Source organism: Neolamprologus brichardi, chromosome 7 (assembly GCF_056152115.1).
Source record: "Neolamprologus brichardi isolate AB-2024 chromosome 7, ASM5615211v1, whole genome shotgun sequence".
Classification (NCBI taxonomy): Eukaryota; Metazoa; Chordata; class Actinopteri; order Cichliformes; family Cichlidae; genus Neolamprologus; species Neolamprologus brichardi.
In genome coordinates, this window is record NC_142110.1 from 48,602,079 (window position 1) to 48,627,673 (window position 25,595).

Here is a 25,595-nt window from a genome sequence, read left to right on the forward strand (position 1 = left end):
TAGCCTTAAACTGTGTTCATACAACCACTTAAAAAGCAACTGAACACAAGTCATCACATGGCAGCAACTCAGTGCATTTAGGCATGTAGACATATTGAGCATCAGAATGAGGAAGAAAAAGTGATTTCAGTGACTTTGAACAGGGCATGGTTGTTGATGCGTGTTGGGCTGGTCTGAGTTTTTCAGAAACTCCTGTTCTACTGGGATTTTGACACACAACCGTCTCTCAGATGATGCAAAAAAAAGGCAAAATGAGCAGCAGTTGTCTGGGTGAAAATGCCTTGTTGATGCCAGAGGTTGGAGGAGAATGGCTAAACTACTGCGAGCTGATAGGAAAGCAGCAATAACTGCTTATTATAACCAAAAATATGCAGAAGAGCATCTCTGAATGCACATGTTGAACCTTGACGCAGATAGACTACAGCAGCAGAAGGTCATGGCGCTTGCCACCCCTGTCAGCTGAGATACTGAGCCTACAATTCACACAGACTCGCCAAAATAGGACAATAAAAGATCGGAAAAAATGTTGTCTTAGTCTTAAGTTTTGCTCCAATATTCAGATGGGAGTGTTGGAATTTGAGTAGTTCTCAACCCAGTTCATCTCTTTATTACCACAGTACAGCCATCATCTGCTGGCTGCTTCCAGCAAACAAAGTTCCATGTGACAAAGCTCAGATAATCTCCACCTGATTTCATCTGATCTCTTGAGTTTATGTACTCAAATGGAATTTACAGTCACCAGGAGAGACTCGGTCCAGTATTTTACCATTGGGATGTGGAGGGTTTGCATCATGATTTGACAAATCTGCTGCAACTGCGTGATTTTTGTCATTTTAATAATATGGGCCAAAATCTGAGGAATTTTTCTGGCATCCTTTTCTAAAAAAAAAATTAAAAAAAAAAAAAGTAATTTTAAAGGCAAAAAAGGTCCTACCCTGGATTAGCAGGCTGTACCTAATATAGCAGCTGTGTAGTGTATTGTTGGTTCTAGTAATATTTAGTAAAGAGTTTATTTCTCTAATTTTTTTTGGTTGTTTTCCACATGATGTTCACTGACATTTGTTAAATGTGACCAACTGTTTTTACCATGCAGTGAGCTTTTACTTCATTCTCAAGTGCCTTCTATTCTATGAACAGCTTTTTTTTTTTTTGGTTCAGTCTGGATCACTCGTAAAGGGGTCATTTCTGCAGATACCTTTAAAAACTGTCAGAAATGTGATTTTAAAAATGTTTTTTTACCTTTCCACTTTTTTTTTTACTAGTAGAAGCTTGTGCTTGTAGACAAAACTCTGCTTAAAATGTGATGAGATCAAATAAAAGTAATCTTTGTTTGTTTGTTTTTGTTCTTTCACAGGCTCTTTAGCAACCCAACCACCCAAAATTGCTGCCTCAATCCCATCTGCCCCAGCAGCATTTCCAAGCCTTGGTCTTACTCCAGCAGCTGCTTCCAGTTCTCCATCCCCTGCTACTTCTTCTGCCGCTGCACCATTCAGCATTGTTCCAAAAGCTCCTGTGTCATCGGCAGCATCAGGCTTCACTTTCTCCATCCCAACTACCTGCTCCACTTCAGGCCCTTCAGCTTTCTCCCTGGGGGGTTCTGCACCTTTTGGCTCAGGGTCATCCGGCTTCTCTTTTGCTTCAAAACCTCCCTCTGACACTCCCTCTGCACCTTCAGCTTTTTCTTTCAACAACCTTTCTGTCAAACCATCAGCAGCACCAGGTCTAACTCCTCAGAGTCTTGCTAAACCATCTGCAGCACCAGGTCTAACTCCTCAGAGTCTTGCTAAACCATCAGCAGCACCAGGTCTAACTCCTCAGACTCTTGCCACCCCTGCGTCCCAGTCTGCAGTGAAACTGAATCTAAATGACAGGTACTGAACTATCACGTGTTTGTTTTTCACAGTATTAGTCCTAAGATGTCGATTTTTGCCTATATGTTTAAAAATTGGTCTGCTTTTTCCAAAGATTTTCAACAGTGGAGACTACACAACCTCCTTTCTCCTTTAACTCCCCACTGTCCAAAACGGTTGCCACGACTTCCAGTAGTTTAAATGCCCCTCCTTCTTTAGCCAGCAAACCAGCAGCTATTTTAGGTAAGAAAGTTGTTGTATTTAATGTATGTAAATTTATGTTGTAGTTTTTCTTACAAAGGTCCTCTTGGAATTTTAATTGCAAATGCATGTTGTCTGTTGTTCCAAATGTGTATCAGCTCCAGTGCATCCAGTTCAAACCAGTGTCTCTCCAGCAGTTGTCCAGAAACCTTCTCCTGCTGTCCAGACCCGTACCCAGGCTCCACAGGTCTGATCTCTTTGCTACGAAGAAAGTTTACTGTTCTTATATCAAATAGGTTTCTTTCAGTGATGTGGTAGACTTTTTCGATAGATTAAAAAAAAAAAAACCTTTTAGTCACAATTCACCAATGACACAAAATGATGATGATGATGATTGGTGTTAAATTTGGTCACTCCCAAAGGAGGTGTTGTCAGATAGAGCCCTGGATACGTAAGCAATTAACTAATTGCAGCAAAAAATATATTCACAAATCCTAAATAAAGTAACACAAAACAAACTTCTGTTTAACTGTGCAGTAACTGGTTGCTACTGGCAACAGACTTCAACTAAAACAAAGTGAAACTGACAGATTAAAAGTAATATCAGATGACAGGGATTTTGATATTTTTTTTTTAGTTCAGACTGTTTTTTTGTGTTTGTTGCTAACAGTGAAAAGTAACTTTTGATATACTTTTCATGAAAAAGCAGGCCGGTGTCAGTGTGAAAGCCCTGGAGAAACAGCTGCAGCAAAGGAAAGACTCTGATCCCATCATGGCTGGCATATTGGAGGAGGTGAGACATATCATGTACTGTAGTGCCATGTAGCAGTGGTTTGTGGGGGAAGAAATGCTGGTTTTGTCGCGTGAATGCTTTAAATCTCTAATATATGGGTTCTTGAGCCTGTAGAGAAAAGAAAGTGATAAAATGAAATGCACCATATCAAGTGTGGAACTCAATCAGAATGCTTTTTAATTATATAAACTAACAAATAAATTATATAGAGAACATATAATACTTATACCAAATACATAATAAATAAATGCGACTGAGCTGGAGGTAGCAGAGCTGAAGGTGCTACAATTTTCACTGGGAGTAACCAGGAGGAAGAGGATTAGAAATGAGTGCTAGGGGGGACAATTCAGGTTGAATGTGTTACTGACAAAACTGTCCAGTATATCCACTATCTCACCTCTGCACATGTCCAAAGCATCTCAAAGGATGTTGAAGACAGAGCTGCCAGGCAGGAGGAAAAGTCCTCAGAGGAGAATTATAGATCCAGGTAGGGCTGTTCGATATAACGATATATCGGATGACGATATAAAAACGTCTATCGTTTCATTTTACGCTATCGTTTGTTTCATGGTGTTGCAAAATAAACTGTTTACGGCAATATTTTTTCATGGTTTTGATGGTCACTGTAGTGACTATATTAATTTCTTAAAGTTCTCTCTTTCTCTTATATTTAACCCTTAAGAGCCCAGACCTATTTCTACTTTCATGAAAATTACGGGGGTCTTATATCAAATGAATCATATATAACCAAGTCTCTAAGTGTAAAGAGGCAGTGACACCAGTGTCACTGTGGGTCCTTAAGGGTTAATATAACCACACTACGGACGGACAAGCGCCTGTTTTTATGCCGGTAACAGCATCGCGTGTCCGCTTGTTTATGTTCCACATAAACCTTTCACAATAAAGCTCAAGATCCTGTTGAGACTTTTCAAAATAAACTGAATCACGTGAAAGAGCAGATTATTTACGGATGAGAAGTAAAAAAGAGCCGCAAGGTGCTAAAAAATAAACCTTAGACTCAAATGTTTGAACAGGCTTTTCCCCGCAGCACGCCGTGTAATAAATACTCACAAAGAAAACGGCGGCTGTTACAACTTATGTCTAAAAATGTATCGTTTCATGCATCGGTTAAAACACTCGACTCCAGCTACATGACGCGCAGCTGGAAACACTTCCCGCAAGACGAGCTGCCCGAGATTCACAGAATTTACAGAAAATGTTACATTTTTGTGATTTATATCGTTATCGGACGATAGAATTCTTATACCGGGATATGAGATTTCGGTCATATCGCACAGCCCTAGATCCAGGGCATCCAGAGCGTTGGTGGGACAGAGTCACATGCTAGGGACAGGGTTAAATGGAGGCAGATCATCTGCTGTATGAACCTGTAAAGCAGCTTGAAGAAAAAGAAGAAGAAATGAATACATTATTTGTTTAATTGAGCCAAGTTGTTTCTTGTGTTTTGGGTGCTATAACACAGTAATTTCCCAACATTTGGGATCAATAAAGTACCTTCTTATTATTCACATTAATGTTATATGGAGGGACAAAAGATAACAAACAAGTACATTTAATGTCATTATTTTATAAGGATGCATCCGATTAATTATGTGCAATAATGTGTTTAGATAAATAGAGCAATAGGCATAGGTACATTAGTTGAAAAGTTATATCACCAGATTTAATGGTGCAGGTGTCTAGTTAGTAACTAGTTCCAAAGACTTAACATACAAAGTTGTAGGATTTACGAAAAGGTAGTAGACTTTCTTCAGGACACCACATGTGGTGTCTGGCAGAACATTACTAAACACGTCTCTGACTTGCCATCAGATCGCGCACTTCCAGAAGGAATTGGATGACCTTAAGGCACGAAGTGCAAAAGCTGACTTTAAGGTTGGTGCTGATGAGGAAATGAAGGAGTTGAGGAAAGAGTCAGAAGACCTCCATATTTTCACCCTGGAAATCAAGGAAACTACAGAGGTAAGACAATGATTGAAACACTGAGTCCTGTCCACAGACTGCTCTTCTTCCTTTTAACATTTGATGTTGAGAAAGCCAGTAAAAATCATTTCGAACAACCCTAAATTCTGCAACCATAAGACTTCAACCACTGTGACTTTAGAGTCCTGTCTGAAGTAGTGTTTGGAAGATGGTGTCACTCTAGGTTGATAAATCATTTAAAACCTCCTCTCAAACCTTTTTGTGTGTGTGTCTGTAATCTTTAGTCACTCCATGGTGACATTGGCACACTGAAAACTTCGCTACTGGAAGGCTTTGCTGGGGCAGAAGAAGCCAAGACCCAGAGTGAACTGAGCAAAGACAGAAATTACAGACAGCTACTTTACAAAAAGCCTCTGGACCCACGCAGTGAGGAACAGCTCAAGGTGAGAAATAAAAGGACAGATTACCCCAAAATTGTTTGCATGAATTGACAGTTTTAAGGTTTTACATATTCTTATAAAAATAATCTCCTTCATCATGTATATTTGATCTTTTCTTCATTTTTTTTTTTTAATTCAGGAGATTCGAAGGCTATACCAGTATGTTATGTTCACTGTGGAGGATGTTAATGATGTCTTGGATGTGGAATGGGAGAAACACTTGGAGAAGAAGAAAAAGCAGAAGTGAGAAAATGGCAGATAATCCCACCAGCAGTTTGTGTTGTATAGAAAGAGAGAATAAAAAATGGGATTGAGTATAATTTGTTATTAAATAAATCTCTTTACAGACACATGGTTGTGCCTGGACGTGAGGGTCTGTTCACTACACTGTCCAACAATCTGTACATCATCAACCAGCAGAAGAACAGACTGGACCAGCTGGTTAAGGAGCTCAATTCACTACGCCTCTACAGCAAAACAACCACTCCTGCTATAAGTCCTGTGACAGCAACGACAGCTAGGTAAGGCCTGGCTGCAGAATGTGGGGGAAAAAAACAGAGATTTAAGAGGAGATTAGGAGTTAGTTATGTGGGGTAGTTTAAGGAAAGACTTAAGTTTTAAGTTAACCATTATCTATGGTTTATACGTCAGTTTTTAAGTTATTAAAAAGGGTTTTAGTCAGCTTAAACATCTTGTATGGTAAAGAATGGTTCCAAGCAGCATTCCTTATACTGTATGGATGTTCACACGCTTCCATTTGCTCCTTTTGGATAAAAACACCATGTTTTTGTGTTGTTCTTAGTTTGGAAAATGACCTTGAGACTTTAAGAGATGCTCTCCTGAAAACCAGGCTGGACCCTACCCCTTCTAAGACTATATCTCCAGGTATTGATTTTTTTCCCCCCTACAGTCTGCATAAAAACAGCACAGGATATATTTAATTATTTCAGTATATTTTTCAGTATATTTCAGTATGTATGATGTCTCTGCAGCCGTCAAGATATCACCAGTTAAACAGTCCCAGCTGCGCAACTTTCTCTCAAAGGGACAGATGCCTCCTGTCCGCTCAACTGCACCAGGTACTACAAATTTATGGTTACATGAAAGTTTTATCCTAAATGTTCAAATGATTGTGGATTTCGCCTTTTGAAAAAGTATACAGCAAGCCTGATTTTAAAGTAAAGGGATGTTAATCAAGCCCTCTTAGTGTGTTTCATAATAAATCATAGTAAATCTGAGTGCTAATTTCATGTCGACAGGCGCTTTTTCCTCACAACTGCAAATACCAAATTCAACACCCGCTTCATTTGAGTGATATTAATATTGAAATCCCTATGCTGATGCTCATACGGTGTAATGCAGCAGCACCTCACATATTGGAATCGAAATGTATTTCTTCATTTTTCTGTTTCAGCCAACCTATCTCGCTCAGCCTTCCTTTCACCTAAATACTACGAGGACTTGGATGACGCGAGTTCAACATCTTCCCTGTCCCAGTCCCTGGAGCCTCACCCACCTAACTTAGAGCAAGAAGAAGAGGAGCTGCAGACACGGCCCCCTCCCATGTCCTCCATACCTCCAACATTGTCCACCCCCCGCCACCCTACCGTTGTGAGGACCCCCTCTATCCAGCCGGGCTTCGGAGCCATCCAGTCCACCCCTTTATCTAAAATTCAGTCAGGACAGGGTATGGGCTTTGGACTCAGCCCTATTGCCAGCCCCAGTAAGTAAATTATACCAACTGTTGCTGTTCATAAAAAATTACGAGGACGCATTCATAAATAATAAATGACTTCATGTTATAATGACATATTTTACTGAAAATAATGTAAAGTAATGTCGCTAGTCTTAGATGTGGATATTTTTTTATAGATATTGATTACTGCATTAATATTCCAGTTCCAACAAATAAGATCAACCTCAGCGGGGCTGAGAGCACAGCTCTCGCCACAAAGACAGTCAAGCATGGAGCTCCACCAACCGAGAGGACCGCACCCATCACCATCTCTGCCCAGCAGGCTGCAGCCACTGCTGCTTTACGCAGGCAGATGGCCAGTCAGTTGGGTAAGTAACATTGTGCAGCAGTCAAAAATGTATTTATTTGTTTTTAAACAATGAGGAAGCTGTGCACATTTGTTTTTAGCTACAGTGGGCATTTGGGCATCTTTTAAATATTATTTTGTTATTCCCTCAGTAATTCACCAGGGGGAGACAAAGACTTAGAGAACAAATAATTTGTAACTGTTAGCTCATTACCCCATCCTGCCTAAGAGTAATTTGCTAAAATGTTTCCATGTAAACAGAGCAGGCTTAAATAAACCTGGAGACATTCAGTTTGATTGCTACTGTCTCATCTGGTACCTTTTTTCCAGCTGTGAATTGCTCTAATATGCATGTGTTTATATTCCAGCTGTGATCAATACTTCACTGACAGAGTCCACCTTGAAGACTGTTCCTCAGGTGGTCAATGTTCAGGAGTTCAAGGACAAGGGGACTCCTGTGGTGGTTCCTTCCAACATCAGGTAAAACCTAAAACGAAGGTCACTTCTCACCCCCACTCCTTTAAAGGCAATTGAGGGAAAGCAGATAAAATGTGTCAAGGGTAAACTACAAATACGGCAAGACTATAGCTTCCAAATAAGATAGTAAACCCCAAGTAGAAGTCTATTTGTTTTTATTTTTGGTCAGTGTTACAAACTATTCCTCTGTATAACTGTGAACAAGATTACTGGCATTACCTAAGACTTATTATTTGTAGCTATTAAAAAGAATCAGTTGGAAAATCAGTTAATAACCAATTCCTTAAAGATTAGCAGATATTTAGACATAGGTGTGGGACACTTGGATGTACTTGATCAACATGTAGTTGAAACATTTTTGATGTATTCTTATTTTAATAATCACTAACATAGTCAGTAATATGGGGGTGATACTATAGCTTAACGGGGTGACCAGGCAAGAGATATGGTAAAGGCTGCTGCGAGGGTCCAGGCTCAAGCCCACTTGGACCCTTGCCATAAACATACCACTAAATAATGTAAATTTGATTATATTTTTGTGCCATGTGAAAACTGTGCCCTCTTATGGTTGTGCTGATGTTCCCAGCTCCTCGGTACCAGATCCAGGATCTCAGGTCTTTGCAACAGTTTCTTCCAGTCAAGCCAAACGGGTGAGTATTTTACATCCATCACTCTCCGACCTGTCATTTTGTCTTTGACTTTCTCATTACTGTTACTTGGGTGACATATTAATTCAAATTAAATAATCTTTACAACACAAATCTCAGTTGACTTGCATCTGAAATATTTGAAACAGTTTTTATCTATATTTTAAGGAATAAATAAAAACTTTAAATTGAAAAAAAAAAATCATGTAAAAATAGTGTACTTTTCTAAGGAGTGCCAGCACAAACAAATGTCTTCCGTTTATTTTGATGTGTCCACGTTCTAAATAGTAAAAGTTAGGTATATTCATAGCTTTATGTTCGTCTTCTCACAACTTTCAAGAACATTCAGCATGTGAGAATTCACAGTTTGCTGACAGTTTTTCCTGTGAAGACCATTATCAAGATGGGTGAGAAATGTCCCACCTCCCACCCATGTTGATGTTACAAATTACAGTTGGGTGACAGGGGTACTCCTCGCAGAAATCCTGTTCTTGTGTAGCCCCAAGTTCATGTGCTGCACGACTACCTATAGACATTTGTTTTGTTTTTTTCTCTATATCTGCCTTAAGTTCATGTCTTAGTAGACTTGAGCTTTCACCTGAAACAATCCTGTGTGTTATATTTTTTTTAAATCGTGAATGCATCATAGTAGTGTTGTTTTTCTGTAAGGTTAACAGTTAAGCTGTAATATTAATTTCATACATGTATTTAAAACTGTCTCGGCAGAATCCTGTCCAGGGTGTCCAAAAAATGCCTGCAGAGACTACAACCATCCCACAGAGCAGTTTTGTTTTTGGTAAGCACTGTTACGCGCAAACACACACACACACACACACACACACACACACACACACACACACACACACACACACACACACACACACACACACACACACACACACACACACTGTAAAATCCTGACATTGACTATAAACTTTTTCTTTCAGGTCAGCCGTCCAAAACTGATGCTTCTGTTGCTCCTCCTAGCTCAGCTGAGCAAACCAGCAGCAAGGGTTTTTCTTTCAATTCAGTGTGAGTTGATGTTTATAAATATAATATATTTTTAATGGCCCAGCAGTATTTTATAGATTATACACTGTTTGTGATTATTTTTGTCATAAAAACACACTATAATAGAAAATGTTTTAAAACACATTCCTCTAAAGGCCAAATTATTTTGTAACCTGCACTCGGGGGTGTATATGAAATGCATCCTCTCACAAAGGATTTGGGCCAGCTTACTAAAGCTTTCCATCAGCTTACAACTATGCTTGACTGGGTGGTAATAGCTCCTGGAGAAAAATCACAAGTTGTGTACTGAAAGAGTTCTCTAATGTAGTCCAAATCTAGCCTAATAGGAGAAGAAACTGTAGGTAGGGGTGAGCAAGTGTTTACATGACTGTATTGCTGAGATTGTCTTGTTAATCCAGCATTTTTCACACGTAAATATGTCTTGTTACAAAATATAATGAGCATCTCACTGTTGTTGCATTTAAACTTAAATGGTGTTTTTTTTCAGGTCCTCAAGCTTCAGTTTTGCTTCAGTTACACCAGGAGCTGGAATGCCACAAGGTACAAATGATATAGCAGCTTGTTAGGATAGATGTAGGAGCTGTGAGATTACTGATGCACATTATTTCTGTTTTTCTTTCTCCTGTTTCTCCAGTGAAAGATGCAAGTAAATTCTCTTTTGGTGGAAATGGTAAGATGGTTTTTGGCCAGGCTGGAGAAGAGTCATTCTCCTTTACCTCAAAGTCCACCTCCCCTGGTCTTGGCACTGGGTCTCCCACTTTGGCTCCAAACGCAACAGTTGAAGGTGCTAAACCCACCTCGACCACAGCCGCTCTGAGGATAGAGCCACAGCCTCCAAAGACAGCTGGTGGCGAGACTCTGGGCATTTTTTCTGGACTAAGGGTGGGCCAAGGAGAAGAAGCTAAAGATTCCTCCACCAAACCTGCTGTGGCACCATTTACATTTGCGGACACTGGACTTGGCAAGGGCAAGGGAGCGACACAGTTTAGTTTTGGAACAGGTCTTCCAAAACCTGGAGAAGATTCTTCAGCACCAGACTTGTCCGAAGGGACCCCGTCAGGCAGTCTGTTTAAGCCTCCTGAATCAAACGCCAAGCCAGCCTTCTCCGTTCCACAGTCTGGCTCCGCCAGCTCAGCTTTCCCCTCATCTTTCAGTAGTCTTCTTGCAGCCGCACCAGAGACACAAGAAGAACCAAAAGCTGTTCCTCAGTCTTCAGTACCTGCTTCGCCCCCTATAAAAGAACCTCCCACCAGTGAACCTGAAGTAGAGACCACCAGTCGTCCTGTGATACCTGAACCTGCAGCACCTGCAACCACCCAGACCCCTGCAGTGTCAACACCTGCTCCTGCTTTGGCCACACCTGCCCCTACCCCAGACCCTCCCTCGACTTTCACTGCACCAAAAGAAGTAAACCCTCCAGCACCATCCAGTGCCCTGTCCACAACAGAAACCACCCCAGAGCCATCTACCACTGCTACTCTACCCTCTTCAACTGCTGCCACCGCAGCACCTGTATCTCAGGCAGCACCTGTATCTCAGGCAGCTCCACCAGCATTCCAGATCCCCACGTCTGACAAGCCAGGCTCCATTTTTACTCAGCCCGCTCCTGCAACTACAGACAGTAGTTCTGTCGGAGTCACACCAGTTATCAACACAGCTGCCCCAGCTGCAGCTACTCAAACCTCTACCATTGTTAGTAGTGCAACAGTGACTGCTGTGAATAACGTGTTTGGGCAACCTGCTGCACCTCCAGCTTCCTCGGTGCCAGCATCAACAGGATTCAGCTCAGCCGGGTTTGGTACATCAACTGGTTTTGGCAAATCTGTGTTTGGCCAGGTTAGTGGCTTCGGCCAGCCTGCAAGCAACACTGGAACATCGAGTGGATTTACTTTTGGACAGTCTGCATTTGGAGCGACTTCTAGTAGTGCAACTACTGGCGGAAGTCTTTTCGGTGCTTCTACTGCTACCAATGCAAGTTCTTTCTCCTTCGGGACGAGCGGTGCTAACACAGTAAGCAGCACTGGCACTGGGCTGTTTGCACAAAGCACAAACCAGGTTTTTGGCCAAAGCTCTGGATTTGGACAGGGATCTGTGTTTGGGAGTAACACCACCACATCCTCATCTTCAGGATTCAGCTTTGGACAACCGTCAGGTGAGTCTGATTCTGGACTTGATTGGATCAACTCCAATATGATGTTCAGAGCTTTTAAAGAAATCATTGGCATCTTTATTTAAAACTCCTGTAAGTTCCGTGGCTTTTTATAAATTGGGAAAATGACACCGAATGTCAGAAAGAAATTGGTATTGAAAATTCTCTCTTTTTGCACCCACCTAACAGAGACCACACTGTGTCACCGACATGGTGAAATGATCAATAACCAGAGCTTCTCGGCTGCATGCTGTTCAGTCACATTTGACAGTGATTATACTAACACTGTCTGACAGCTTATGAACTGTGATGTCTGTAAGGTTAGTGGGCAGTGGAGGATGTGCAAAGTTTTACACTCGCTCTGGCTGACCTCCACATGTTGTGGTAAATGTGGCACTTGTGTTTGAAATGGTATCATCTTGCAGGAAAGATTTGTGGTGTACTGTCAGCCTGAGTGGGATGGCGGGTGTTGTGCCGTTCCCAAAGCTTCTATAAATTCTCAGAGCAGTATGAGAATGCCACAGCTGATGTCAGTGCATTAACTCAGCAGTTAGTCCCAGCTTGGCATTCCTGATTCCATACTTTATGGGGGGTGGTCCCACTTTTTACTCTGTAGTGATGACTATAAAATGGGCCAAATCCAGTAATCTGATCTTGTCTGTGTTAATTGAATTTGTCTTTTGTTCTCAAACAGGTTTTGGCTGCTCTTCTGCCAACCCTGTGTTCGGCCAGCAGTCTAGCAGTGGCAGTGGATTTGGACAGGTATGACCCACTTTTTTTTTTTTTTTTTTTTAACCAACTTTGGGAAATTTCTTGAATTCCCTTTCTTCTAGACAAATTTTTTGAATTAATGTTTATCTCCCAGCAGCAGCCGTCATCTGGGAGTCTCTTTGGTTCCAGTTCAGCCAATGCAGCAGTCTCATCTGGGAGTCTCTTTGGTTCAAGTTCAGCCAATACAGCAGTCTCATCTGGTGGTGGAGGATTTTTCAGCGGCCTAGGAGGCAAACCAAGCGAGGACGCTGCCAACAAGAATCCATTTGGCACCACTTCCTCCACTGGAGTGTTTGGACAGTCTAGTCAGACAGGTAGGCTAACTCAGTTCTATAAAAATGTCTTCTGAGACTGAAAAATTCGAATTTGAAGCATGTGCGATATATTATTTTCTTCTGTATAACGCATTTTCCACACTATAAGGCACACTTTAAAATCCTTTAATTTTCTCAAAAAGCGAGAGTGTGCCTTATGTATGAATTCTGGTTGTGCTTACTGACCTTGAAACGATTTTGGCGTGCAGAAATCTGTTAAAAATGTTTTAGTACAACTTTGGTAAGCCGCACTGCATGATGGATTGTCAGAGCATTACGGCTGCCGTAGTGAGGAGCTTTGCGGAGTAATCTGGGTCCAAAACTTTGTCTATTCAGGTCCCAAAGTCAAACGAACACTGAGAGTTAAAAACGGTCTAAATTCTTTCATCTTTAATAAAATCATCAGCGTTGCTGCTTTACCAGGTGTAACAATTAAGTTTAACATCCATGCATCCATGAAAACAGAAGTTATTAAATTTAACGGTGTTAGAAGTTAACAGGAAGTTAGCTCGCTAGTTTCCACCTAAACATTTCATACCATGTTCTGACTGAGAGATTTTTGAAACTAATTAAAATGTACAGCTCTGCTACCACTTCCAACATAAATGAAGACAGAAAACTAAACAGCAGTGGCGTTTGCAGGGTTACTGAAGTTGGACTACCTGGTATATAATGTTGTGCTACGTGATTGCTAGCGACACAGCTATGTTAACATAACATTAGCACAGTGAAGCTGGAGGATGAACGCCAACTTTTCTTCCACTCTATAAAAGTTAACGTGAGGGATTCTGGTGGTCAGGGACAAATGCAATCGCATAGCAGGATGCTATACACGGGCCAAACTTCAGTCAGGAGAACAACTGAGATTATTCATCCACAATACAAGGTTAGTTATTAATATACTGCAACAACATGGGAACAGAACAGCTGCAGAGAATTCAACATTAATGAATCAATGTTACGGAAGTGGAGGAAGCGCTGTTTTTGGCTTTCCCCATATTTCAAAAGTGCTTCATCTCTTTGCTATGGCTGTCGCCCGCCATAATTTGCAGATGATAATGGTTTTAGCTGCTGCGATGCTTTCGACCAAAACAGGTGCAGCTTGATGACATCATCAACATGCGCTATCGCGATAGAGCGATATAGTCAAAATCTCTATCGTTGGCCAAATTTATATCGTTTCTATCGTATATCGTTTATAACACCCACCCCTAGTAAGATGTGATAAAACTGCAGATTAATTAGAAAATTTGAACAGTAGTTGCCGATTTATGTCAGATTCAGAAATATTTTCATCATTTTTGTTTAAGACTTTGTTCTGAGTCAGCAGTAACTACTTTGTCAAAGAACAAACCAAATAAACCCAGATCATTTTATTGTTGTGTAATTACATTTACCTGTCTGTCTTCTAGGTACCAACAGTCTCTTCGGTAATAGTGGTGCCAAGACCTTCAACTTTGGACAGTCCTCCTTTGGGGAGCAGAAACCTACAGGGACCTTCAGCACTGGTGCTGGAAGTGTGGCATCCCAGGGCTTTGGCTCATTCTCTACACCATCAAAACCAGGTACAGCTTTCCTTGTAATTTTAATGCATTTGTTCTTCACTCCCTGCTTTTTAGTCTTGATATATTTTCACACGTTTTGAAAGTTGTGCCTAGCTAGTTGTAATTCACAGGTAACGTTTTATAAGATTTATTGCTGCTGAGATTTTAAAACAAGACTTGTTTCTGTGTGCTGTTCCTCATTGCTTTGGAAAGAGCGTACTTTTGGTGAAAACTGAGAATTTTTGAGTTATGTTAATTTAAATAGATATTATAGACATGAACACAGGGCTTGAAAGCAGAGTTTAAAAACTGTCAATATTTCATTTTGGATTTGCAGCTAAAATACATATGTGCAAACTTTGACATATTTAGGAGTTCTTGTAAAAGTACAAACATCGACAATAGAAGGATCCCTTCTGTCAGACACACACACAATGTAGGCAAAAGAGAGACAACAATGAAGACATCATGTATTTTTTTTCCTGTTCAAGTAATATCTAACCACTTATTAAGGATAGACTAAATCATTCAGTGGTCTTTCTAAACTAGATCAAGTGTCATTTGGTGCTCTCCTGCTGGTGGCTGTATTTGTACATGAGTAAAAGGGAAGGTTTAAAAGACAGTAGTGAGACCTTCTATGATCCCTGGTTTGGAGACGGTGGCACAGGCAAAAGGACAGAAGGCAGACCTGGAGGTAGCAGAGCTGAAGATGCTAAGATTTTGCTTGGGAGTGACAAGGAGGAACAGGACTAGAAATTTGTATATCAGAGGGACAGGTGAGGTTGAGCCGGTGGTTGACAAAGTCAGAGAGGAAAGACTGAGTTGGTTTGAACATGTGTAGTAGAGGGATGGTGGGTATACTGTACAAAAGATGTTGAATTTGCAGCTGCCAGATGGGAGGAAAAGATCCAGGAACCAGGAAAACCACAGAGAAGATTAATGGAATTAGTGAAGGAGGACATGCAGAGGGTTGAAGTGACAGAGGTGGATGCTGGGGATAGTGTGAGAAGATGGAGGCAGATGATCCGTAAAGGGAGCAGCTGAAAGAAAAGGACATGTCTACATTATGTATATCATCAATTAATTGATTTAAATGTTTCTACATTTGTTAGTCACGCCAGACATACCAGTTGTTAAGCTAAATAATGCATAACAATAATGATTTCATTTTGTAAAACAACAGTTAGCTGTTTGTTCAAAGCCGTAGCCCATCTTTTTCTGTGATGGGAATTTGTAAACAAGTGAGGTGGAAACTATGTAGATGACAAAAGTGCAAACCAGTGCATGTCTGAAACTTTGATGTAGAAAGTCAGTCACCGTATGTCGGCTGTGTCAAAGGAAACTGACATATAACCATGCAACTGAAGCCGTGTGAAACCACACGATGCACGATTATGTGGACAAGAGAAGAGAGCTACTAATTCTACTGCTGCAAACGTTGGGCGGGGGGAGTAAGCATGAAACTGTGATTAGTTCTTTCGCATTTCTTTCCAGGCCCTGGCTTAAGGGCTCTGGTTCATTGATGTGATAGTTCAGTGATAGTTGGATGACTGTGGTAGAAACAGTTTTAATACTTGGCAGCCAGTTCTTGACATTGCTCTCACCTTTTATCATCTGAGCTCTTATCTCCTCACCCCTGAGGACAGAATAAACTGTGAGGTTGTCAAAAGCTCCATTGTTCCCCGCAGAATATTATGCAGTGCCAGTCTTCTCCATTGCCAAGTCACAGTGTATGACCTCAAAGATCTGATGTTTATTTGAATTGATTCACATTTACGACACAAATGATGCGTTTAATCTACAACTATTTATTTATAATGAAATGACTGCAGGGGTACTTTCTCAATGTCTTCTTTTTTCATGGTAGTGTATCCAATCTCAGCTTCTGCATCTGACATCCCTTTTGATCACTCAAAAGCAACTATATATAGTAACCTTTCATATCTCTTTAACAACTGCCTCTTCACAAACAGACCATTTTTCCCAGTGTCTGGACACTGAGGTTTCTCTCTCCCATAGGAGGAAGATGTGTCAGTGACATCACGTCTGTTAAGTAAAGACAATAGCACGTGTGAATAAGCTTTTTGTATAAATAGAAATTTGTTATGGGCGAAAATTTTCCTATAACAAATGAACTAATCCATCCCTATACCATCATGGATGATTGCCTTTGCAGAGTGCTGATTTCAAAAGTTAGATGGTTTCTTATACTCTTTAACCTGGGTACACGATGAGTAGGACTTTGAAAAAGAAATTCAAATTTTCTTTTTCAAATCTGTCTCTCGATCAAAGCAAACAACAAAGAGTCATTTAAACCACTGCTTAACTGCGTACATTACCTAAAAACTTTCCATTTCTAAATGAGGAGAAGACTGAGGTGGTTGCTTATGGTCGCCCCAAACAGCTCAGTAATTCACTCGCACTTTTGGCACTTTAGGGTTTTAACAGTTAACCTTTTACCAGGATCTTATTTTTGACAGTGGTTTCAAATTCGACGGACAGATTAGCTCTGTGGTCAAAGCAGGGTTTTATCAACTCGGACAGTTGGCCAAAATCAAGCCCTATCTACCTTGAGAGAGTTATCCATGCTTTTAATTGTATTTGCCCCAACTATTGTAACTCCCTTTTTGCAGGCCTGGGTCACTCTGCTATCTGAAGTTTACAGTTAGTTCAAAATGCAGCTGGTTGACATCTTACAGGGGCAAAAATGTGAGAGCACATTGCACCAGTTTTATCCTGTCTTCATTGGCTCCCTGTCCCTTTTTTAGAATTGATTTTAAGATGCTATTCCTTATTTTTAAGTTTTTGTATGGCCTTGCACCCCCACCTCCCCACCATTTAGCTGAGCTTTTAAGTATCCACGCTCCACTTAGGGCACTAAGGTCTTCTAATCAAATGATTCTGGATGTTCCCAAGACAAGGCCTTTTTGGTTCTAGGCCCTGTCTTGTGCCAACCCCAAAACATCAGATCTGTTTGTAGTGCAGAGACCTTCAAGTCTTTACTCACCAGGTATTCCTGGCTTTTAGCTCGAGTTGAGTACAGACATATCAGTGCATTCCTATTTTTATTCTATTTTTATTTTAGCGTATTTTATCTATTAATCCTTGTGTTTTGTTCTCACTGGATGAACCTGTAAAGCATTTTAGTCAAGAACCATGACCATGGGATAGTTTTCCACTTCTGCTCAATGCATCTTAAATTAAGCTCAGCTTCTAACAGGCAGCACTGCATTCGACCCTCGTTTAGATATGGTTTTGTCTTTGCATTGTAGCTTTTTAACTCGAATTTGTGGATGAAGCATCAAAAATTGGTGACTGATCACAGCATTCAAAGGGTTCCTGATTTCCACCCCAGAAATGTGCATTTTCCATGCTGCACTGCCTGAGGGCCTGAATCTGTTACAGTGTTAACACAAAGAGACAACCACTCACACTCACTTTCACACCTACTTTCAAATTTAGAAACACCAACTAACTTAAACTCATACATGTCTTGGATATATAATGTAATTTCCTGTAAAAGTTGAATTCCTCATATTCTTTGCAGTCTTACTTTGAGAAACATTTTAAATGGTTCAACACATTGGTGAACCCCACCATATTTTTCTTAATCTATCAAGATGATGCGCTGATTATTTTCAGTCAATTCTTGGAGAACTCATTATTATACATTTAAAAGTGGTCTTTATTGTGTAAATCACTTCTGAATAGAGCTTGGGCGCTATGGATAAAAACCAGTGCAGGCGTAGTTAAATTCACCCTTAGAGGCCTGTTTTAAACCAGGAGAAACCCTGTCTACATCACATTGTAGTTTGTCTGAAAACATCATGTAAATTTAAAAACCGATATGCTGATACTTTGCTGCTCGTGGCCATGAGTAGTCATAGTAGTAGCAGCTATTCAAGCTGTACCTCAGAGCCTCTGGGATATTGGTAACCCTCAGCACACTAATTCTCCATCACTGGCCATGCAGGGGGAATGTAATCTTGTTACATTAGCTCAATCAATTATTTACTGGGGCATGCTGCTAGCCAGGCTGTAATTTCAGTACACTCTTTCTCTCCTGCCAATCAGAGGCTTTGAATTGGTGTGAAGTACTCATCGTGCTTATAATAGTTTACTGCTCCAGAGGCTGTGCACAACAATACTGTAAATGCCCACACGTGTACTCAGGTAGCTTCTGATGAGATACAATAGGGGGATATGCAATTTTTTTTAATTTAAAACATAGCTAAAATACTTTTTCTGTCTTTACCTGTGAATTTATTTTCCTTTTGGAAGTGCCAGCACTAAATTCAATGTATGATTCTTCATATGAGTCCAAGAAGAACTCTAGATTAAATTTTAGTGTTTGCAGTAGCTTTGTTAAAGGGAAAAACATCTACATGGATGTAATGCCTGATGTAAATAAGCCACTTAGCATATAATATTATAAAAGTTACAGAAATCGCTTCATGACTCACATTTCTTTTGTATTTTCTGTGTAGAAAGAACGCTGGAAATCAAGTAATGTCCTGCTCTGTTATCCTATTTCCTTCCTACAGGTGGCTTTGGCAGTGCTCCGGTGTTTGGGAGTCCTCCTTCTTTTGGGGGTTCCCCAGCATTTGGTGCTGGAGCATCTTTTGGCTCAAGCCCTTCATTCAGCAGCCCCATTGGATCATCGGCTGGCAAAGTGTTCGGAGAGGGCACAGCGGCTGCCAACATGGGAGGATTTGGGTAAGCAAGACGAAGTCTTTTTTGAAAGGTTTGATATGGAAAAAAAATCCATCGTTATGTAATTAAAGCTGACTTTAGAGCAACCTAAAGGTTCAGCCACTTTGATTCAGGGTGGCTGAACCTTTAGCTGAACTTTGTTTACAGAACTTCTATCTACATCTAGTTTGTCTGTAATCTATTTTCTGTGCCTGCTCTGATATTCAAGGTTTAAAGCGGCAAATATTTTCAGTAGAACAACCTCTTATTGACAAAGTAGTGTAACAAAGAACTGTTTTTTTCTCATCCCACTGTTGCAGACAATGAGTATTTGAAAATGTCATTGTCATCAGGCTATTATTGTCATAATAGGCACCTTTCAGTGTGCTCAGCACTACAAGACAAACCAGCTGAAAGCAGCATTTAAAAACACTATTAAAAACCCCATTAACATTTAAGTGTAGAAAAACAAAACATTTTTATTGGTCTATAGAGTTATACGAGGCACATTTGGGAAGTGAGGCTTAATTTTATTACTTTTAAACACACACATTTCTATCTAATCTAATTCCAGCAGTTCTGACTTCAGGCAGGATTTTCTGATTATTATTATTTTAATCCTCCCCTCCTCCTTATCATTTGTACTCTAATGATTTGCATTAACCTCTGGTGTGTTCACATGTGCATGTGTTTTGATACCAGCAACCATGGTTGCCAGCACAAAACAAACCCAGCTCTGTGCCAGACTAGATTATTCCCTCCAGATAATCTCAATCTGGGGTCATGAAGCCTGCAGATTAAACTGACAACATGCTCTCTCTCTTTCACTCTCTCTCTCTTTCACTCTCTCTCTCTTTCCCTGTTTTGCTTATTCTTTTTTCTCTCCCTTGGGAGTGAGCGGGCGTTGGGTCCTGTAGAAAGGATTAATGTATAAATCCCAGCCTGTCAATCCTCACATGCCAAACGAGTAAAAAAAAATAAAATAAAGCTAAACAAATTCACATTCACTATCTTGAATGTTCTGCTTTGTTTACATGTTTAACTAACCAATGAAAACATCTTGAACAAACTATTTGCCCACATGTATGTGTGTATAATTATGAATTTATGACTATCAGCCCAGTAACCTAATATTGTCAAGCATTTTGTCTTACCAGCCCCATTCAGGTGTGGCTGTCTTTTTTTCAGTTGTAACTTTTGCATTTTACAGTATCACAACCTCAGCACCTGCTCCGGTTTTCAGGTTTGCCCCACCTCCTAGCACACCGTCCTTTGGTGCGCTAGCCGGTCAGAGCGCTCCATCATTCGGGAGCCTGGCCCAGCAGGGACCTGGGTTTGGAAGTCAGCCCAGCAGCTTCTCAGGTTTTGGACAACAGCCACAGCCAGGAGGTGAGACTACTACTTTACCTGAATTATTTTTGTTTTTATTTTTCCCCCTTCCTCATCATCTTCAGCTGCCATCTTGCCTGCTATCACTCTAGTTACATAGTACAGTGAGTCACTCAACAGCGCCATTCTTCCAGCAACTGTACAATTTTTGCCATTGTACAGTGTTTATCACAAGTTTCTTTACTTTAACTGTCTTTCAAACTTGAAAAAGGAAGATGGCTTTATTGTTGTGCAATAGAAATTTGGTATTGCTACCAAACAAGTGTTTTGTTGTGTTAATTACACTTTTAGGGTAGATTGTGCATCAGATGAAGATTTTAAAAAGTGTTAAAATTTCCTCATTTGGCAACACAATGCAAGTTTGTGCGAAACATATCCAAGGAGTACTTCCCTCTCAAACATGATCAGTTCAGCTTGGTTGCATTTCACAGCCATTTTATGTTTCATGGGCTAATGAGACAGAAAGGGGTTCACTGTAACACACTGTATGGTGAATTTGCCTGTCCTGCACATCTATAAACTTTCACTGCATTACAGCTGTTACAGGTTTCTTTGCAGAGATGACTGGTGTGCATTCCTCTGAGTTTTCATGCATGCAAGATCCAAATTATTTTTCCATGCACTCATTTCTTTGATTTTTCTCTCCTTTGTTTCAGTCCTCTGCTTTATTTTTTTTCTGAAGTTTTAATGGTATTGTGGATGCACACTATACACAATATGCATACTGTACATAGGACTGTCCACTAACCCACTTCCAACACATAGGCACACAGATCATGTGACTCATGCTGTGAAGTGAGACTTCCATTAGTCTTTTTTCCCACTTGCAGTAACAATTACCAAGTTAATCATGTATTTATTTTTTATATTTTTAGGATTCTCTGGAAACACCTTTGGGTCTGCAAACCAGTAAGTGTGGTCCATCCATCTAGTTTTAATTAGTCTTTTTGTGTTTTTTTTTTTTCTTCTTGTGTGTGTTAATGTGAACTGATAAGTAGACAGACCCACATTTCTCTATTCCTCGCTGGCAGCACTGCATTGTGCCTGTGGTATTTGAACTCTGCTGAAGCTTCCATCTTGCACCGCAGTGCTCCCTATAGAACCTTTCAGATTTAATACCACCTCATCTAACCTCATTTCTTTCCTCTTTTCCATCTTCTTTCTTTCCTCTGTTCCTCATAGTCGCTCATATTCACCATTATTTCACTGCATTATCTTACAGTAAATTTTGAAAGCAATTATTATAGGAAAATATTGTTTTTAGTCATATTTAGAAGATATTCAAAAAACTACCCAATGCTGCACTTGCTAAATCTATAGCACATGAAGGGTGTGTGGGTGTGGCTTTTCATTCTCAGCCCCTGTGAAGCTGGTGCTCCTTACTTGGCTGTGCATGGTTTAAATGTTCAAGCAGAGCTTTCTTACTAATTAAACCTAAAACTAATTAAAGTGATTATTTTTTCCTTCCCCTCTTCTCTATCTCCTTTTCTTTCCTGTCATCCTTCAGTTTCACTTTCTACCTTTTTTATACTGCTTCTCGCTTCATTTTCCATGTGTCACATGGCAGCCAGTGTTTCCCCGGGGTGTGTTCCAGTGGAATGCACTCTGAAGTGTGCAGGAGTGTGTGAAGACAAGGCTTAGTCTATTGGACACATTCACATTCTGTTAATAATCCTTCTCTTTCAGTCTTTTCTGCTTTTCTCTTGTGTTTGCCTTCAAAACTGTATGCATATTACATTCTTTGTATAGACAGGATTGTTGCCAAGTCAAAATTGCCTTTACTTTTATTTCTCAAATCTACAAGCGTTATAATTTTTGATTTAATAATATTAACAAAAAACCCTCTACTACAATGACACTGGGGAAAAAGACTGAATTAAAACGAAATCCATTCGTGATTATCAAGAAATTATTTGTAGGAACCTTTGATTTGTGTTTAAACCTTAAAAAGAACGAACAGAAAGAGTCCACTGTTTTTATTACCCTGTGCTGTGAAAAACTAAACATCTCCATTGACAACTCTAAAACCAGTTTTGAAAAACGTAATCATTGCTAACAATAAATCAAAATCCTACAATAAAATATGGCATATCAGTGCTCTTAACAGCAGCTCTCTCCAATGTAAAAACCATTCATCATGTACACTTGTCATTGCTGCCAAGACAAAAGGCAAATGCAGGACTACAAAATCAGACACTTTCACTGAATTTAACGCGTTTTTCATTTGATTTATTTCACAACCAGCCTGGAAAAATGCTGCGGAAAGCAATTAGGACGACATGATGTCAAATCTATAAGAACACTGGGTGGGTGCGTGGGTGGACAAGATGTCATGGTGTCTGTGTTTTGATTTGCTCGTTAGAGGTCATTTTAATAGTCCTGCTGCTGACTTTTTAAACATTCAAAACTCTTTCTCAGTAATGTCTCTCCCTCTCTCTCTCTGATCTCTTTTTACAGATCAAATTCTCAAACATTTTCCAGTTGGAGAAGCTAGTTTTTGTCTTTTAAACCACCTTGAGCTACTGTAGATGCCACTGCGACATTTCTTCTTCTTCACTTAAAGCTCTCTGGGCCATACATTGGGAGAAGCGCAAGGCTGCATTGCGTTTGGGTTGGCTGCTCATAGAGCAGACACATGTTATAACTTCTTGTGATCTTAATATTTTTCTTGGACACAGTTGAATCAAGTTTTGACATGTTTACAAGTAAAGAGTGTATGGTTGTCTTCATTGTCACAATATACACACATCCAGGGTTGTTGCCTTACAAGTACAATTTTTGCACTTTGAAAACATGACTTAAAAAAAAAAACCCTGAGCTTTACTTTTAAACCTTTCACTCTTTAACTTTGTAAAGCTGTTAAAACAACATCCAGTCTACTTTTACATTGCTGCCAATGCAGACTTTGACAGATTAGGTATGTGTGAAAAATGCAAAACTTGGAGGTGTGTATTTAATAGCAAAAACTGATTTTAAATTTTGACTTGTTGAAATAAGACGTTAAAAAATTGTTTTTTGTTTTGTTTTTCCCACCACTAAATCCATCCCTCGGATGTGTATTTTTACATGGAAAACTAAGAATAAATCAAATATTTCAAGTTTTTTTGTCTACGCTTAATGTGAGCACTGGTAATAATTTGTCTTGCTCTGTTTTCCCATGAAAATAACTGTAGCTGCCTGGATAGAAATCTTTGATGTAAGGTGCTTTCAGTGCCATTGCTAAAGGTGTGTAAAATCGAGCACCGGTCCATGCAGCCTGCCTTTTACAAGGATTTGTGAAAGAATGTGTGGCTCTTAAGAGCGTGGTGCTGTAATAGGATTCCTTTATTTTAGGCCCTCCTTGATATTCCGCGATATTAAACTTCAAGTACTATTATTACAAAGTAGAATCGTTAAGGAGCTACAGAACCCAACCATGAAGTGGCAGACTACATAAACTTACTGATTAGAGTCACAGAATATCTAAAAGATGCAGCGATTTGCTGACTCAATCTTCTGACATTAACATCGGCACAAAAACTGCACCAATAGCTTAATGGCATGTGTTTCCATGGATGAGCATCTTCTGTAGGAATAATGTACAGGTGGCCCATTACTTGTCTACAAATTGTAATATGATTATAGCTGAGAGAAACTTTCCACTCTCATGCCAGGAGTATAAAAACAGGCATCGTCTGAACATCAGTCTCTCTGCTCAGTGACGTTCATTGAAATACACTGACCACAATATAATTGTGAGGAGAAAACATAAAGCTACACTTTAACACGAGTGGGTGGCATGAAGAACAACATTAATTAGTGAACCATGATATGTACCTTATTTTCTTCTTTGCTTCTGGAAGGATGTGAAGGTGGCTGTGGGCAAATGTTGAGGGAGGTCCGTGGCTTGTATCAGAGCCCTGATGTTTGTGGCATGTGGCCCCAGGAAGCAGAGTTACATTGTTAGCTTATGGCTGTGGAGGATGTCACTGTCACTCTGTCAGCCCTTATCTTGCATCTCTCTGCAAACGGATGGCAGACGTCCTGGTGGGCCTGAAGTGGCATGGGAATGTCAGGGTCATGGCATGTGGCCTGTAATAGACACCTGCTAAAAAAGAAAAGCCCACATTCTGTCCTCAATAGATAAAAAGAGCAGGCTGGAGCCTTTGATGGCTTTGGCATCCACAAGTGAAAAATAAGTGGCTATAAATGGATTTTATATGCAAATAATTGGTTAATGAACAATTGAACAATGAAGATCCAAAGAAAATATTCAGCGATTTCAATTTTATTTTGAAGAAGAATCCGATTATCAGCATTACATACATGATCGCACTGAAACCTTTTTGACATCTCAGGTAAAGATTGATAGTTGGACACGATGGCAGATTACAGCAGCACACGGGCTGTTGCAGAGCCTGAAGTCTGTAATGCTTTCAGCTAAACCGGATGAGCTTATGAGATTTTCAGCACCCACTCCACAACTGGCCTCAATGAAAGCATTAAAAGAGGAGCCTTTATTGTAATTAATATTATTTTACCACATGCCTAACCGAAATACTCAGAGGTGATGTGTCTTCTGGTGTCTAATGTCATTGTTCCTGGGGATAAGGAGGGCAGGAGAGTCTCACACTCGGGAGGTTGGCAGCTGTCTTCATGGAATCCGGATAAAAATAGTTTAGTCCAAACCAAACACCCACCCATCCCTCCCCCAGCCCCACCCTCATTCTCGGTTGTCTCCCAGCCCAACCCCCCATTCAGTGATGATTAGCAGCTCCTGAGCACATATTCATCATTGTTGCATGAGCCTCGGTGTGTGCTCGTTCGAGTCTTTAGGCATATCTATGAACAGAGTGCTATTTCTACAGTAAATGCTGCTGATTTTGGTCACTAAAGCAGCCCAAGTTGTGAATATTTTAGCAGCTAGCCTGTTTTGAGTCCCTGTTTTGCAAGGTTAGGGTTAACCAAGGCTTTTGTGAGCAGCATCTCTACTGAAGGAGAATGCACAATATGCCCTAATGGGTAATTGTGTTTCTGCAGATAATCCAATAATCCACTAACAGACAACAGAGACCTCACTTCCTATTTCTCCTGCCTTCTGCATGCTTGCTGACTTTGTGGTGCACAATGGATTTACTCCTTAACTATGCTTTTGTGAAATTGTGAAATTTTTCAGTATTTAACAGTAACAGGGAAACGATCAAAAACAGACCACTTGGACCATATTCATTATGTTACATTAAAGGGGATCTGTCTGTAACGGCTGTCATCAACGGTTCGCAGTGTTGGTGTGTTAGTCTGCCATTTTGTTCCACACTGAAATATCTCGAC

The 25,595-nt window shown here is 40.2% G+C and overlaps 1 protein-coding gene across 6 annotated transcripts in view; it reads left to right on the forward strand.

The window, feature by feature from the left end:
* nup214 (nucleoporin 214) overlaps nucleotides 1-23,532 on the forward strand; it is a 32,290-nt gene extending 8,758 nt beyond the window's left edge. The window contains exons 12-37 of one of the 6 annotated variants that reach the window (XM_087843761.1): nucleotides 1,355-1,720; nucleotides 1,805-1,871; nucleotides 1,966-2,093; nucleotides 2,210-2,298; nucleotides 2,761-2,844; nucleotides 4,678-4,827; nucleotides 5,073-5,231; nucleotides 5,368-5,471; nucleotides 5,576-5,749; nucleotides 6,031-6,113; nucleotides 6,221-6,307; nucleotides 6,643-6,951; nucleotides 7,128-7,292; nucleotides 7,639-7,750; nucleotides 8,334-8,397; nucleotides 9,121-9,190; nucleotides 9,342-9,426; nucleotides 9,914-9,966; nucleotides 10,061-11,578; nucleotides 12,270-12,337; nucleotides 12,441-12,660; nucleotides 14,073-14,225; nucleotides 18,749-18,920; nucleotides 20,140-20,285; nucleotides 21,161-21,194; nucleotides 22,743-23,532. In XM_087843761.1, coding sequence (XP_087699887.1) covers nucleotides 1,355-1,720; nucleotides 1,805-1,871; nucleotides 1,966-2,093; nucleotides 2,210-2,298; nucleotides 2,761-2,844; nucleotides 4,678-4,827; nucleotides 5,073-5,231; nucleotides 5,368-5,471; nucleotides 5,576-5,749; nucleotides 6,031-6,113; nucleotides 6,221-6,307; nucleotides 6,643-6,951; nucleotides 7,128-7,292; nucleotides 7,639-7,750; nucleotides 8,334-8,397; nucleotides 9,121-9,190; nucleotides 9,342-9,426; nucleotides 9,914-9,966; nucleotides 10,061-11,578; nucleotides 12,270-12,337; nucleotides 12,441-12,660; nucleotides 14,073-14,225; nucleotides 18,749-18,920; nucleotides 20,140-20,285; nucleotides 21,161-21,194; nucleotides 22,743-22,779 — 4,697 coding nt within the window. In that variant the 3' untranslated portion in view covers nucleotides 22,780-23,532. Of the gene's footprint in view, nucleotides 1-1,354; nucleotides 1,872-1,965; nucleotides 2,094-2,209; nucleotides 2,299-2,757; nucleotides 2,845-4,677; nucleotides 4,828-5,072; nucleotides 5,232-5,367; nucleotides 5,472-5,575; nucleotides 5,750-6,030; nucleotides 6,114-6,220; nucleotides 6,308-6,642; nucleotides 6,952-7,127; nucleotides 7,293-7,638; nucleotides 7,751-8,333; nucleotides 8,398-9,120; nucleotides 9,191-9,341; nucleotides 9,427-9,913; nucleotides 9,967-10,060; nucleotides 11,579-12,269; nucleotides 12,338-12,440; nucleotides 12,661-14,072; nucleotides 14,226-18,748; nucleotides 18,921-20,106; nucleotides 20,286-21,160; nucleotides 21,195-22,742 lie in introns of all 6 variants that reach the window. The other 5 variants (XM_035906922.2, XM_035906926.2, XM_087843759.1 and 2 more) reach the window with 5 other exon arrangements.
* The last annotated feature ends 2,063 nt before the right edge of the window (nucleotides 23,533-25,595 follow it).